This window comes from Felis catus, chromosome B3, assembly GCF_018350175.1.
Source record: "Felis catus isolate Fca126 chromosome B3, F.catus_Fca126_mat1.0, whole genome shotgun sequence".
NCBI classification, from domain to species: Eukaryota; Metazoa; Chordata; class Mammalia; order Carnivora; family Felidae; genus Felis; species Felis catus.
The window spans coordinates 61,077,662-61,089,701 of NC_058373.1; the positions used below are offsets into that span (position 1 = coordinate 61,077,662).

At 48.6% G+C, this 12,040-nt stretch overlaps 1 protein-coding gene and 1 long non-coding RNA gene across 6 annotated transcripts in view; one reads left to right on the forward strand and one right to left on the reverse strand.

Moving 5' to 3' along the window:
- PLA2G4E (phospholipase A2 group IVE) overlaps positions 1-12,040 on the forward strand; it is a 60,637-nt gene that overhangs the window by 27,033 nt on the left and 21,564 nt on the right. For 3 of the 5 annotated variants that reach the window (XM_019832635.3, XM_003987251.5, XM_019832634.2), the window contains exons 2-6: positions 1,549-1,621; positions 6,935-7,071; positions 8,708-8,839; positions 9,637-9,677; positions 11,317-11,359. In XM_019832635.3, the coding sequence (XP_019688194.2) occupies positions 1,549-1,621; positions 6,935-7,071; positions 8,708-8,839; positions 9,637-9,677; positions 11,317-11,359 (426 nt within the window). Of the gene's footprint in view, positions 1-1,548; positions 1,622-6,902; positions 7,072-8,707; positions 8,935-9,636; positions 9,678-11,316; positions 11,360-12,040 lie in introns of those variants that run through there. The other 2 variants (XM_045059494.1, XM_045059496.1) reach the window with 2 other exon arrangements.
- Positions 1,048-12,040, reverse strand: part of LOC123385973 — a 30,036-nt gene continuing 19,043 nt past the window's right edge. Inside the window, exon 3 of the long non-coding RNA XR_006599304.1 lies at positions 1,048-1,681. This is a non-coding gene — a long non-coding RNA (uncharacterized LOC123385973). The remainder of the gene's footprint in view (positions 1,682-12,040) is intronic.

Here is a 12,040-nt window from a genome sequence, read left to right on the forward strand (position 1 = left end):
GATAAACTATCTTTATACAGTCTGAGTTGAAAATATAAGTGATTATAACATTTAAAAAAAAAGTGAAAATAGTGATCTCTCTGAGTGGTGGTATGCTGGAGACCCTTTTCTTTTTCTTCATACTTTTATGTTTTTCCCAAAACCCCAACAATATTTTAAATAGAGAAGAATTGCATATTCTTAAAAAGGTGTAATATGATTTTGGCAACAGGGCAAACTATGTGGAGTGTGAAAGGTCCTAACTCACAGGCCTCTTTTTTTTTTTAATTTATTTCTTAATTTACATCCAAGTTAGTTAGCATATAGTGCAACAATGATTTCAGGAGTAGATTCCATAATGCCCCTTACCCATTTAGCCCATCCCCCCTCCCACACCCCATCCAGTAACCTTCTGTTTGTTCTCCATATTTAAGAGTCTCTTACGTTTTGTCCCCCTCCCTGTTTTTATATTTTTGCTTCCCCTCCCTTATGTTCATCTGTTTTGTCTCTTAAAGTCCTCATATGAGTGAATTCATATGATTTTTGTCTTTCTCTGACTAATTTCACTTAGCATAATACCCTCCAGTTCCATCCATGTAGTTGCAAATGGCAAGATTTCATTCTTTTTGATTGCTGAGTAATACTCCATTGTATATATATATACCACATCTTCTTTATCCATTCATCTATCGATGGACATTTGGGCTCTTTCCATACTTGGGCTACTGTCAGTAGTGCTGCTATCAACATGGGGGTGCATGTGTCCCTTCGAAACAGCACACCTGTATCCCATGGATAAATGCCTAGTAGTGCAATTGCTGGGTCGTAGGGTAGTTCTATTTTTAGCTTTTTGAGGAACCTCCATACTGTTTTCCAGAGTGGCTGCACCAGTTTGCATTCCCACCAACGATGCAAAAGAGATCCTCTTTCTCCGCATCCTCGCCAACATCTGTTGTTGCCTGAGTTGTTAATGTTAGTCATTCTAACAGGTGTGAGGTGGTGTCTCATTGTGGTTCTGATTTGTATTTCCCTGATGATGAGTGATGTTGAGCATTTTTTTCATGTGTCAGTTGGCCTTCTGGATGTCGTCTTTGGAGAAGTGTCTATTCATGTCTTTTGCCCATTTCTTCACTGGATTATTTGTTTTTTGGGCGTTGAGTTTGATAAGTTCTTCAGAGGTCTCTTTAAATAGGGTCACTTGGTCAGATGGAGGAGTTCCATGCATCTTCCATGGGCACAGGCTGGGAGTGGATGGTAAACAGATTCCTCTAAGCCTGGTTAAAACTCTCAGGGAAGGGGCTTCAAATCGTGAGATTCAAACAGGAGAAACATGAACAGAACAGGCATGAAGCCATCCCTTTCCAAGGTGTGCTGGCTCCTAGTGAGGTGAGAAGTAAGCCCCTCACCTCAGCAGTCTTGGGGACCAGCAGTGTCCTCAAGAGCCCAGAAATGTGGACTGACTGTGAGGAGGCATCTTGGGTCTGAGCAGTGGGAGCCTCTGTCCAGCTTGAGCTGCTCTATCAGTTGTCATCATCTGAAGAATGAGTTCACTGTCCTCTCAACCCACAGGGTGGGGTCTCTCCATGCCACCTGCTGACAGTGAAGGTCATCCGGATGAAAAATGTCCGGCAGGCTGATATGGGTGAGTATCCGGTCTTCCCTCCTTCTCTGCATATGGGGCCTGGAAGGAGTCCTGCCCTGGCTGGAGAAACATCAGAGGTGTTTGTGTGGGGGGTGGGGGCAGGGTGTCTGCTACACTCAGGTTGTATTTCAGACTTTGGGGTTGATATCATTTTTCCAGGCCCCCCTCCTAGCTGTAACCTTGGCACTACCAGCCCCTGTAGGGTTCCTGGGTCTGAGAAAACTGTTTGCCTCACTCTCTCCTCCCCACTCCCCACTCCCTAACACCCATTTGTGGGACCAGCAGCTTTTCCCACACCAGGCACTTCTTGCTTCTGCATGAGTTTACGAGCTATTAGGGGTGAAGAAGAAGGAGAGCCCCTTCTGCCAGCCTAGTCTCCGTGCCCCTGCTCAGCACATGGATCCCAAACTGGGTTCTGGGGTTCATGGTGGAGGCCACATGGCACCAACTCTGCAGTGTAGCCCCATGGATGTGGTTTGACTCACCAGCACTGTTTGTGCAGTGTTTTCTTACAGCCTTGGCTTCACCCTCATCCCAGCCCCTCCTGCATTCCAGGTTATGGGGGCCCTGGGAAGTGTCTGGCTTCAATAGGAAATCAAGGCATCTGGGTGGGCTAGATGCTCCCCTCATGCTTGTCTTTTCAAGAAAGCAGGAGAGCCCAGATCCCCTTCCTGTGCTCCCCTCAACTTACCCCATCCAGAGAGAGGCTTAGCCCTCAAGGAGGAGAGAGCTCTGTGTCAAGGCCCCCTGGCTGTGGGGGTGTCCGCACTCACAAGAGCCACCAGGCTTCCCCAAAGCCCCATTTTACTCCTACTGCCCTCACCCTGGGATTCAGCTAGACTCAAGAGCCTCAGGGGGGCAAAGAATGCCGACAGCCATGACACCAAGTATACATTTTAACAAGGGAAGACTTTTACACCCAAAGTGATTATAGACTAGTAGCAGGAAATGGCATTCTAACCTTGTCACGGTAGAATTTAGACCTGGAGGAGGACATTGAAAGCCGGGAGTAGCTAAGGAAGGCTGCTCTGAGGGCCTGGGGTCTGAGAGGGGCAGGGCATGGGCATCCAGAGGTCCTGGGAGCCCCATCTGCAAGAGGGGCAATCCTGAGGGAGGTAGAGGAGCCACATGATACCTGTAGCCAGTGGGGGTGGGGAGGGAGAAGGGCAGGCCTCAAAACAACATGTGCTCCTCCCACAACCTGAGGGTAGTGCTGAGGCCCACTCTGCATGTGAGGTCTAATGATTGCCTATGGTGGAAGCAGTGTTTGATTCCAGGTCTGGACTCTGGGGGGGTAGAGGGAGGAGGAGCAGGGGAAGGAGGCTAGGGCCAGGCAGAGAAGGGATGGGGATCCAAGTGATAGGGCACCTGAGTTCTTGAGGAAGGGATTGCATGATTTCCTGAGGTCATATGCAGATTGTGCTGAAGCATAGGTGGGGAGAGGCTGACTAATTTGCTGGGAAACTGTTGTAGCAATGGAGGCAGGAGTGTGTACAACAAAGGAGGGAGGGCCCTGGCGCTCAGGGAAAGCTAAGAGATCACGAAGGACTCCAGCTGGACCCCCTGGAGGGCATGGTGTCCAGAGCCCATGCCAACGGGGGCAATTGCAGCCAGTGTCCAGTCGGGCCTAGCTTTGTCAAGAGGCTGGCAGGAGGCCCAGAGACTTCTCCTCAGGCTCCTTGGGACCTCCCGGGCCACCAGAGAGTGATCTGAAGAGAAGGGTTCCCTGGGTCCGGGGCCTGGCCACCTCTTTTGCCTTTCTTGCCAATGCCACCGTGGGTCACTGACACTTCACCCACCCCTGGGCAGAGTCCACCCACTCCCCCCACCCCGGGATACCCACAGCTTGCACATGCCCACAGCTGCACTCACCTGCCTCCACTCCTAGGGTGTGTGTGTCCCAACCCTTCGGGTCACACAGGTTGCGCGCTCTCATGGCATGCCTGCACCTGTGTGTGCAGACCTTCCCTTTGTCCAAGCCCCTTTCTTCTGTCTTCTCCTGCCACGCCCATCCTCTACATATCCCAGAGGTGGGGAGATGGGAGAGCCGGCAGCCAGACAAGAGGGCTGAGGTCTGGCTCCACCACCCTCCTCTTCCCCTTCCCCACACACCCCTCTGGCACACAGCTGCCTTTGGGGGTTTCCAGGCCCCTTTTGGGAACCCCTTGTTGTTTATGTTTCTCTCGTTTCTCCTGAGGAACAGGGTGGAAGGCACACATGGTGTCTGGGGGCTCTAGCCTGGGGCACGTTCCTGTAGACTCCACAGTTGACCTAGGCTGGGCTCTTCTGCCACCTTGCCTAATGAGGTTTCCAACTATCCTGATATCTTCTGGGTCCTAGATTACTCCTGCCCCAAACTTTTCCCTTCTAGCTTAGATCAAAACTGAGCTCCACTCTGGTCCAGCCCTCTAGTGTCTGTCTGAGTTTCCTATGATTTCAAGGAGCCTGAAAGAGATGAGATTCAGTGATGACTCCCTTGTCAAGGTACGCTCTGGCCAGCCCTGAGCCAGGACTGGATAGAGTGGACCTAGAAACCTCCTAGCTCCCAAGAGGTGTTATTCCTCTTGGGAAAAGAAAATTAAAACTCAAACCAGTACCCCAAGGGATGTGAGGCAGGTGTCTCCAGAGGTATTAGGAAGACAGTGTTCTCAACATCTGTAGATCTCACTGAGTCATCTTTGCCACCCACATTCCAGGAAAGGAAGCATGTCATTCAAATGACCAAGCCCTCTGTCACTCTAAAAGGAACAAGGATCAAAACCTATCAATGCCTAGGAAATCCCCTGCAGTACCTGAAATACTCAGAATTGGGTCAGTGTTGCTTAACTATTCTTTATTGCCAAAATGCTGGTCACTCTCCTTATAGTCAGATAATGATGCCTGCTCCAGATTATCATCCAGGCCCCTGGCAGCCTCGCTCCACCAAATCATCTCTCCCTCCCCAGGATTTTACTCTCCTTCCCATTCTTGTGGAAATAACTGAAAAACAAATCAGTGCTTGAAGTGTGGGTGTCTGATCAATCTTGTCTCTTCCAGTATTTGTGTCTTAACTAGAGATTTAAACCTTAGGCCAAAAATACTGAGATTTTATTTCATGGGCTTAATGGGATAAGCATAGACTGATAATAGGAAAGGGATTTTGGAGGCAAAGGGGCCTTTACAGGGTCAATCAAATCATGCTAAGCAGATAGGTATAGAGTTGGTGGGGTCCCTGCCTGCAGGTTCCTACTGTACGGGAGGCAAACCTGAGGAGAATGTTTCAGGCTGAGGAGGAATGACGAGTGTCCAGGAAAAGCCAACAGAGAGGTCCCGGGAGATCCTGGGGAGTCTCCCTATAGACAATTGGACATCAGCTTACATGCCTATATCTGTGGTGCCTCAGTCCAGAATTTGATACTGTGCTCTAAAGCAGGAAGTTGGGCTTTTCCATTCAATTCATTTATTCAGCAAATGTCTGGCAAGTGCCAAAACACAGACTCCAGGCCTTCTTGGTGTTCAAGGTGCAGTGGAGACAGATGTTCTGACCTGCATTGTAGTGTGGTGTAACCAGAGCCCTGCCAGGAGAGGAGAAGAGGCTCTAAGCTAGGAGGAGTACCTGGCCCAGAGGTGGGGGCTCAGAGAAGGCTTCCAGAAGAGTCTCTTCCTGAAATCTGAAGAGGCTAGCCAGCAGAAGGGTGGGAAATGGCAGCAGAGGTGATGGTGGCCTGCACCAAGGCAGTGGCAGTACAAGTAAGAAGTGGGTGGTCTGGTGAGATCAGAGGAGTTAAAGTGATGCCATGTGAGAGCCAAGGACAACACTTGGTGTCTGGGCCAGACACCTGAGTTGACATGAGGAGGAGTAGGCTGGGCACAGAGGGGTCATCATTTTCTCTGCATCCCTCTGGGTTTTGGTCATTCTTTGCCTCTGGATTATCTGATTATGGCCCCTAAAAGCAGTGTCATCTTACCTTTATTGGGTGGGAGGAGAGCCATGAATTCCAATTCACTGAATGGCCAGCCCTCAAAGATTAATCAGACATTGGAGATGAAATCAGAAGCTAGGGATGCTTATGATATAAACTGTGGTTCTTACCTCTGATAATGTTCTCAGTGTAGTGACAGCATGAGACCAGTCAGTCCAGGAGGACATTACTAATAATAACTACGAACTAGTTTGGATCAGTCCTATCAGAACAAAACTCCTATCTTCATACTAGCTTCACCAAGTAGAGGACTCTCTGACACTGGAGATTGTATTGCCTTTTATCATTTCCTAAAAATCTGGTGTGTGCCCTGGGAATTTCTCCAGCAGATTGCCGGGAGAGTGACAAGGCAGTCATGGCACCTCTTCCTCCCTCCTCCCAGGTAGAATGGAGGGAGGGAACCAGGCTAGGCTGCTATTTTTTTTTGCCCTATGCCTTCTGCTGTTTCAACTAGAAGACCTGAGAAGCATTCCTCTACTTTAGGAGAGACTTTTAAGAATAAAGCCTTTGTCCCTTCTCCAGAGCACATACAGTAATATCACCCTTGGGTTGTTCATTTCAAATGAGAAAAAAGAAGAAAAAAAAAGGATACGGCCTCAGATGTGAGGGCTTCTTGGGTCACCTTCCTCATGCTGGGAGACTCGTGTAGGTATGAAGAGCCTGGTAGCTGCAGTTGAGACATTAAGTCATATTTAAATTGTGGTCCTTGCTTCTAGATTCTCCTGAGAGGGAGACAGAATCTGAAGCAGACTTGGCACGGTCAGTGCAGGGTCTGACTCAGGGCTCGAACTCACGAACCATGAGATCATGACCTGAGCCAAAGTCAAAAGCTTGACACCTGAGCCACCCAGGTGCCCCAGACTGTGCTCCTTCTAATCTTTGCTTGTCACCAGCCCAGAGGAAGAGTAGAGCCCTACTTTGGTTTCCCTGGTACCTTGGCTAAACAAGGGTTAAACTGGATCTTATGGGGCTGGTTCTTCAGCTCTTCCCTTGGCAGAGGAAAAATTGTGTGGCCATACCTTGTCCCAATCTAGCAAGCATTTGCTCAAAAAGCTAGGGTGCTTCTGAAAAGAGCCAGAAGCCTTCAGTGTCCATGAGAAGAATCCAGTGGGACCTGAATCCCCCTCTGTGAATTTTCTAGCCTGTAGGCTGTGGCCTTCTTGAGACCTCTGGGACAAAGGTCTCTGGAGATCCAGACCCATGAGTCAGGAGGGTAGACAAAGGCTAAAGCTGAGACAAGGGCTTGCTCTGGAAGTGACTTGCCTGAAGTTTCCTTCTGATTCTACACTCTCCTCTCTGGCCCCGGGTTGATTCCCCAGTTTTCCCCCCAACCCTTGTCTTCCTTGGACAGTGAGCCAGACAGACTGCTTTGTGAGCCTTTGGCTGCCCACCGCTTCTCGTGAAAGGCTGAGGACTAGGACCATCTCCAACTGCCCAAACCCAGAGTGGAATGAAACCTTCAGCTTCCAGATCCAGAGCCAAGTGAAGGTGAGACTTGGAGGACAACACCTGTCAGCCCTGCCTACATTTCTGCTCCCCTCCATAACTGCTTGTCCTTCTGTTGCTTATGTGTCCTTCTTATGTCTATTTTCCTCCCACCTACCTCTCCTCCTCTTAGCAATCCATCTTTCTGCTCACCCACTCCTTTATTAGGCCTGCCTCATGTTTTTCCCCCGGAGTCTACTTATCTTTCTACCTTCTTTCCTTTCTCTCCTGATCGTTCTCTCTTTCCTTCTACCTGATCGTTGCTGGAACTTGGTGCTCCTTGCCACAAAACTGAGTGTGCTTCCAGAACATGCTCCAAGTAGGAAACTAATGGAGGGGAAGGGCCATTCTATTCACTAGGTCTAAGGCCAGTCTAATTCCAGCTGGAGGGTTTACCCTATCTTAAATCCTTTTTAGAAGGCTTTATTATTTCTAACTCCTTGAGTGTCTGTTCTTTCCTTTGTTGAGTTGTTTCATGGTGCTGGCCTTCCTCAGATATATGATGATTCTAAGTTGCGTTCGCATCTCCTATGGGAGAATTCTCCCTTGAGCATCCCAAGCAGAGTGCTCTTAAAACAAACTTGGCTTCATCATGGAGGTATTGACCCCAGTCTTGGGATACTTGAGGCTTGACATCTCCAGCTTACTGCTTCCACATTTTAGGATGATTCTTTATTTCTGGTTCATGATGAGTCCTTTTAACTTTCAAGAAGGACTTTATACTGTTACTATAAAAATATCTCTTCTATCATATATATGGTTTTGATAACCATATCATATATATGGTTTTTGGCATGGACTCAGTTTGCCATCTTGAAAGCAGAATTTGAACTTCCTTTGTCTAAAGAGCTATGGGGCTGTTCATATGAATATGTGGGGTTGGTTGTGGGGCATGTCTGTGTTTCTAGAAAATCTCATTCAGTAGGGAACCTCCAGACCACCTTATGTCCACCTGATAGGGACCAAAGAGGAAAACCCAGCCCCAACCCACATCTCCCAGGATCCTTGGAACCAGAGACCTCAGAGGCTAATCCATGTCACCCAAAACCACTGACCTCAGTGTTCCGCCAGATGACAGGGCAGCTGTTCAGCTCTTAACATAGCTTTGGGACCACTCATAAGACCTTATTAGGATCTGATAAACCAAAGTATAGAGTTCAAATACCTCACCCCAAGGCCATCAAGTGTGAGAATCACTGTAACCTGTCACATCACTCCCCTGGAGTGTTAAGGTGTTAGTTTCCCTGAACTGGTTTTTCTAGTAATTAATGGGCTGTCTTCAGCAACTGGGGTCCCAGTGCTGAACACAGTCTATGACTTGGGAATGGTTTTGCTTGTTCTGCACTTCCATCATTCCCCAAGGTGAAATGACATCCCTCACACTTCACAGACCCTTCCCAACCTTGCAAAAGAGCAAAATTGTCCAGGAGAATCAGAGCAGAGAGTCAGGAAGTCTTCGGAGAGTTGGAAAGGAGGGTATAGACTATCCCCCACCAGCCGAGTTCATTTTCCTACAAAAGTCTCTCATACCTGGGCAGGGACCTGCATGCTGTTCCCCAGACCTCAAACCCACCTCCTTGCTAGGGAATGGGTCCATGAAAACACAGTAACCAGACTTGCACCCTCCCTTTTCCCCTAGAACGTGCTGGAGCTGAGCATCTGTGATGAAGACACAGTGACACCAAATGACCACCTGTTGACAGTCCTCTATGACCTCACCAAGCTCTGCTTCCGAAAGAAAACCCATATGAAGTTCCCACTCAACCCAGAGGTGGGTGCAGGTGTCCAGTCCCTCAGCCTCCTGCCTCATGAGGAGCAGCTGGTTATTTCTATGATGCCACTCTATGGGCTTCTCTCTGTCACCAAGTGAGGAAAAGATAGTACTGCTGGGTCAATCCCAGTGCTATTCTTACTAGTTGTGTAACCTTGCAGAATTTATTTAATTCCTCTGTATTCTGTTTCCTCATCTATCCAATGGCAATGATGATACCTACCACTTAGGGTCGTTGTGACACTGAAATGGGAAAACATGTTTAAGGCACGTAGCACTGTTCCCGGTACAAAATGGAGGTGTAATAAGTATTGGTTCCCTTTCTTCCCTCCGAGTCCTGCGGTTGGGATGGCCCAGGGAACAGGGGACAGATGAGGGAAAAGAAGAGTAAAGCTGAAAATCAGAGAAAGAGCTGGAAAAGACCAGGATATTACCCATTCAGTCATTCAACAGAACTTTATTTCCTACTATGTTCCAAGCACTGGGAACACAGCAGAGAATGAGTATCCTTGCTCTTGCCTGAATTACATTCTGGCAGAGAAATTAAGATCCAATGAAGTCACAACTTCCTGAAATTATACAAGAGGTGGGAAGGAATAGATGAAGGAAGGAGTCCCTATCCTTCAGAGTTGAGCTTACAGGGGACAATAGTTCAGCTCTCTTTTGCCCAAGGGGCTGAGCCCCTTGGGAAGTCAGGAGAGCAATGGCAAGCGGGGAGTAGAAGCTAAAGGGACATGTTCTGGGGAAGACAGGTACAGCCCCAGCTCACAGCTGCCTTCCTTTTATCCCTCTGCTAGGGCATGGAAGAGCTGGAGGTAGAGTTCCTGCTGGAGGAGAGGTGAGTAGGTCCCAGCCCCGTAAGACCCCACTGAAGTCCTCACTCCCCAGTGGCTCCAGGCACAAGCATTTCAGAGCCTAGTCTGCCTTTTTGCTGCCCTCCCCTCTTCCACGCTTACCCCTGACACCCCACAGGGTGCATCAGAATCGCTTGAGGGCTTCTAAATACTATAGGTGCCCGGGCCCCACCCCTACTCACCCTATTCTACTGACATCAATATGGCTTCAAAGATTAAGAATTCTGGCCAAATTGCCTGCCTCAGCTCCCTTGCATTCCTGAGAGTGGCCTCTGGGAAGAATTCCTGCCACATGGTGATAGGGCCTCATAGATGCCAGGCTGAGAAAGAGGTCAGGACCAGGGTGTCTCATCCTCAACCCCAAATTATTAGAATAAGCTCCCCCAAACCCTGGCCTGAAGCAGCCTCTCCCCCTCTGCACCCAACTCTAGAATCACATCAAGAGGATGCTCAGGCCCAACATATGGGGTTATTTCCCAACATTTTCAATTAGGAAAATGACCCAGGTCTTGGAGATATGACTATGCTGGGAACTCAAGTAGAATTAGGCCCCAGAGCTGGAAGATAGGAAAGAGAAGAGGACAAAGAGAGGAGGGGGGAAGGGAAAGGGAAGGGGAGGGGAGAAGTCTGCTCAGGATGGTAGTGTGCCTTGTGATTGGGCAAACTGGGCAGCTGACTCCTCTCCATAGCCTTGGTAGAGCTGAGCACCGCACCCTCCCCACCCCACTGCCACCCCTGCCATCTTAGGATCTTCAGGGGGAGGAGGAGCAGAGGGGAGCAGGGGGAGGAGCAGGGGGAGGGTAACAAGAAGGCTTATCAAACTTCACTCCAACAGTCCTCTGCCTAGGGGCTCTTGGAACTCTTTGGGGTGCCTCATTTCCCATCAACAGCTGACTGACAAATCAAAATCAACTGTTTCCCATTGAAGAAAATCTGGGCTCTCTCCTCCAGTTCTTGATTTAACAAGACTTTTAGGGGGGGAAATTCCTTATAGCTTGCGAAATGAAACATGTCACAATTGGTAATAAGAGTTGATCTGGAGACACAGTCATCTTGGGCCCAATTTTGGCAAGGGAGGCTGTGGACTCCCCTAGACTAATTGTAACCTTGGAGGCTTATGTTCCTGACTTTATAACATGAAGACATTTCGTATTCACCAGGCCCCTCTCTAGCTGGGTCATAAGTGTTTGTTAAATGCATTAATTAAATAAAGCGCAGACAGGAGAATGGGTCATTTTTGCCACCAGAACTATTTACTGCATCTGTTGCAGCTGGTGAGCTCAGGCCCCTCCCTGCTGCTACCCATTTATCCTCATAGTTCCCTACAGCTGGGCATAAAGAAGCATTATCCTTGAAGAAAAAAAAAAGAAAGGAAATAAAGAAAGAAAGGAAGAAAGAAAGAAAAGAGGAACTCTTTTCCTTCCATCCTATACATTTATTTTTTTCCTATTCTATTTAAAATGTTTGCCACTTTTTTCCTTGACAACCCGCAGAGCTAATGATTCTTAAGCTGCTATTTTTCATAAATTTTCATTATTGACCCTATTTACATTTTTCAACACCTTTGTGAGAAACCAGGCAAGAATGCTATAACTGACAGGGAGTTCTCATTTTGTTTTCCAGTCCCTTTCCACCTGAGACCCTCATCACCAACGGCGTGCTGGTGGTAATTGTCCTTCCCGGTGCCTGTAGCTCCAGAGGCCTCATATGGCTGCTGCTCCCACGGGAACAGAAGCTGAGCCCCTGTCCCGGAGGCCGCCAGGAGTCAGACTAACTAAAGCAGGCCAATGGGGGGCTTGGATGGGTGGGGCAGGGACTGGGCCCCTGCTTCTGGGGAGGAGGGAGCTGGGGCATCCATACCCTGGCCCAGCATCCTGTGTCCCACAAGGATGACCCCTCCCCTTGGGAGGTTCCCCAGTAAAAACACCCACTTGGAAGCAGCCTCCTCCCAGAATCCGTCTCTGTCCCATTTCCCCCCAGCTCCGATCCCTCTATAAGCACAAGCTCAGTATTTAAAAGATTTTCATAATTCAGCTCTTGGTACAGACATCTCAGTTAAATGCATCTAAAGACTTAGGATTCAAGAAGATCCCCCCCCCCCCCCCGTCACCGCCAAATCAGCCTGTGGGAGTTCGTGGTAAAGGAATTTGACTTTTAGAAGAATGTTTTGTTGGAAGTTCTCACTTCCAAAGCTCACAGTGGAATGTCCCCTCTTTTTATTTTGACCAAATCCCTCAGGTTCCATCCCTGACCTGTAGCTGAGAACATGGCCCCTAGTAAACGGTGACCCTACATCCTAGATTTTTCAGGACAGCTTCATTTTCAAACACTCCATCTCTTAAGGAGA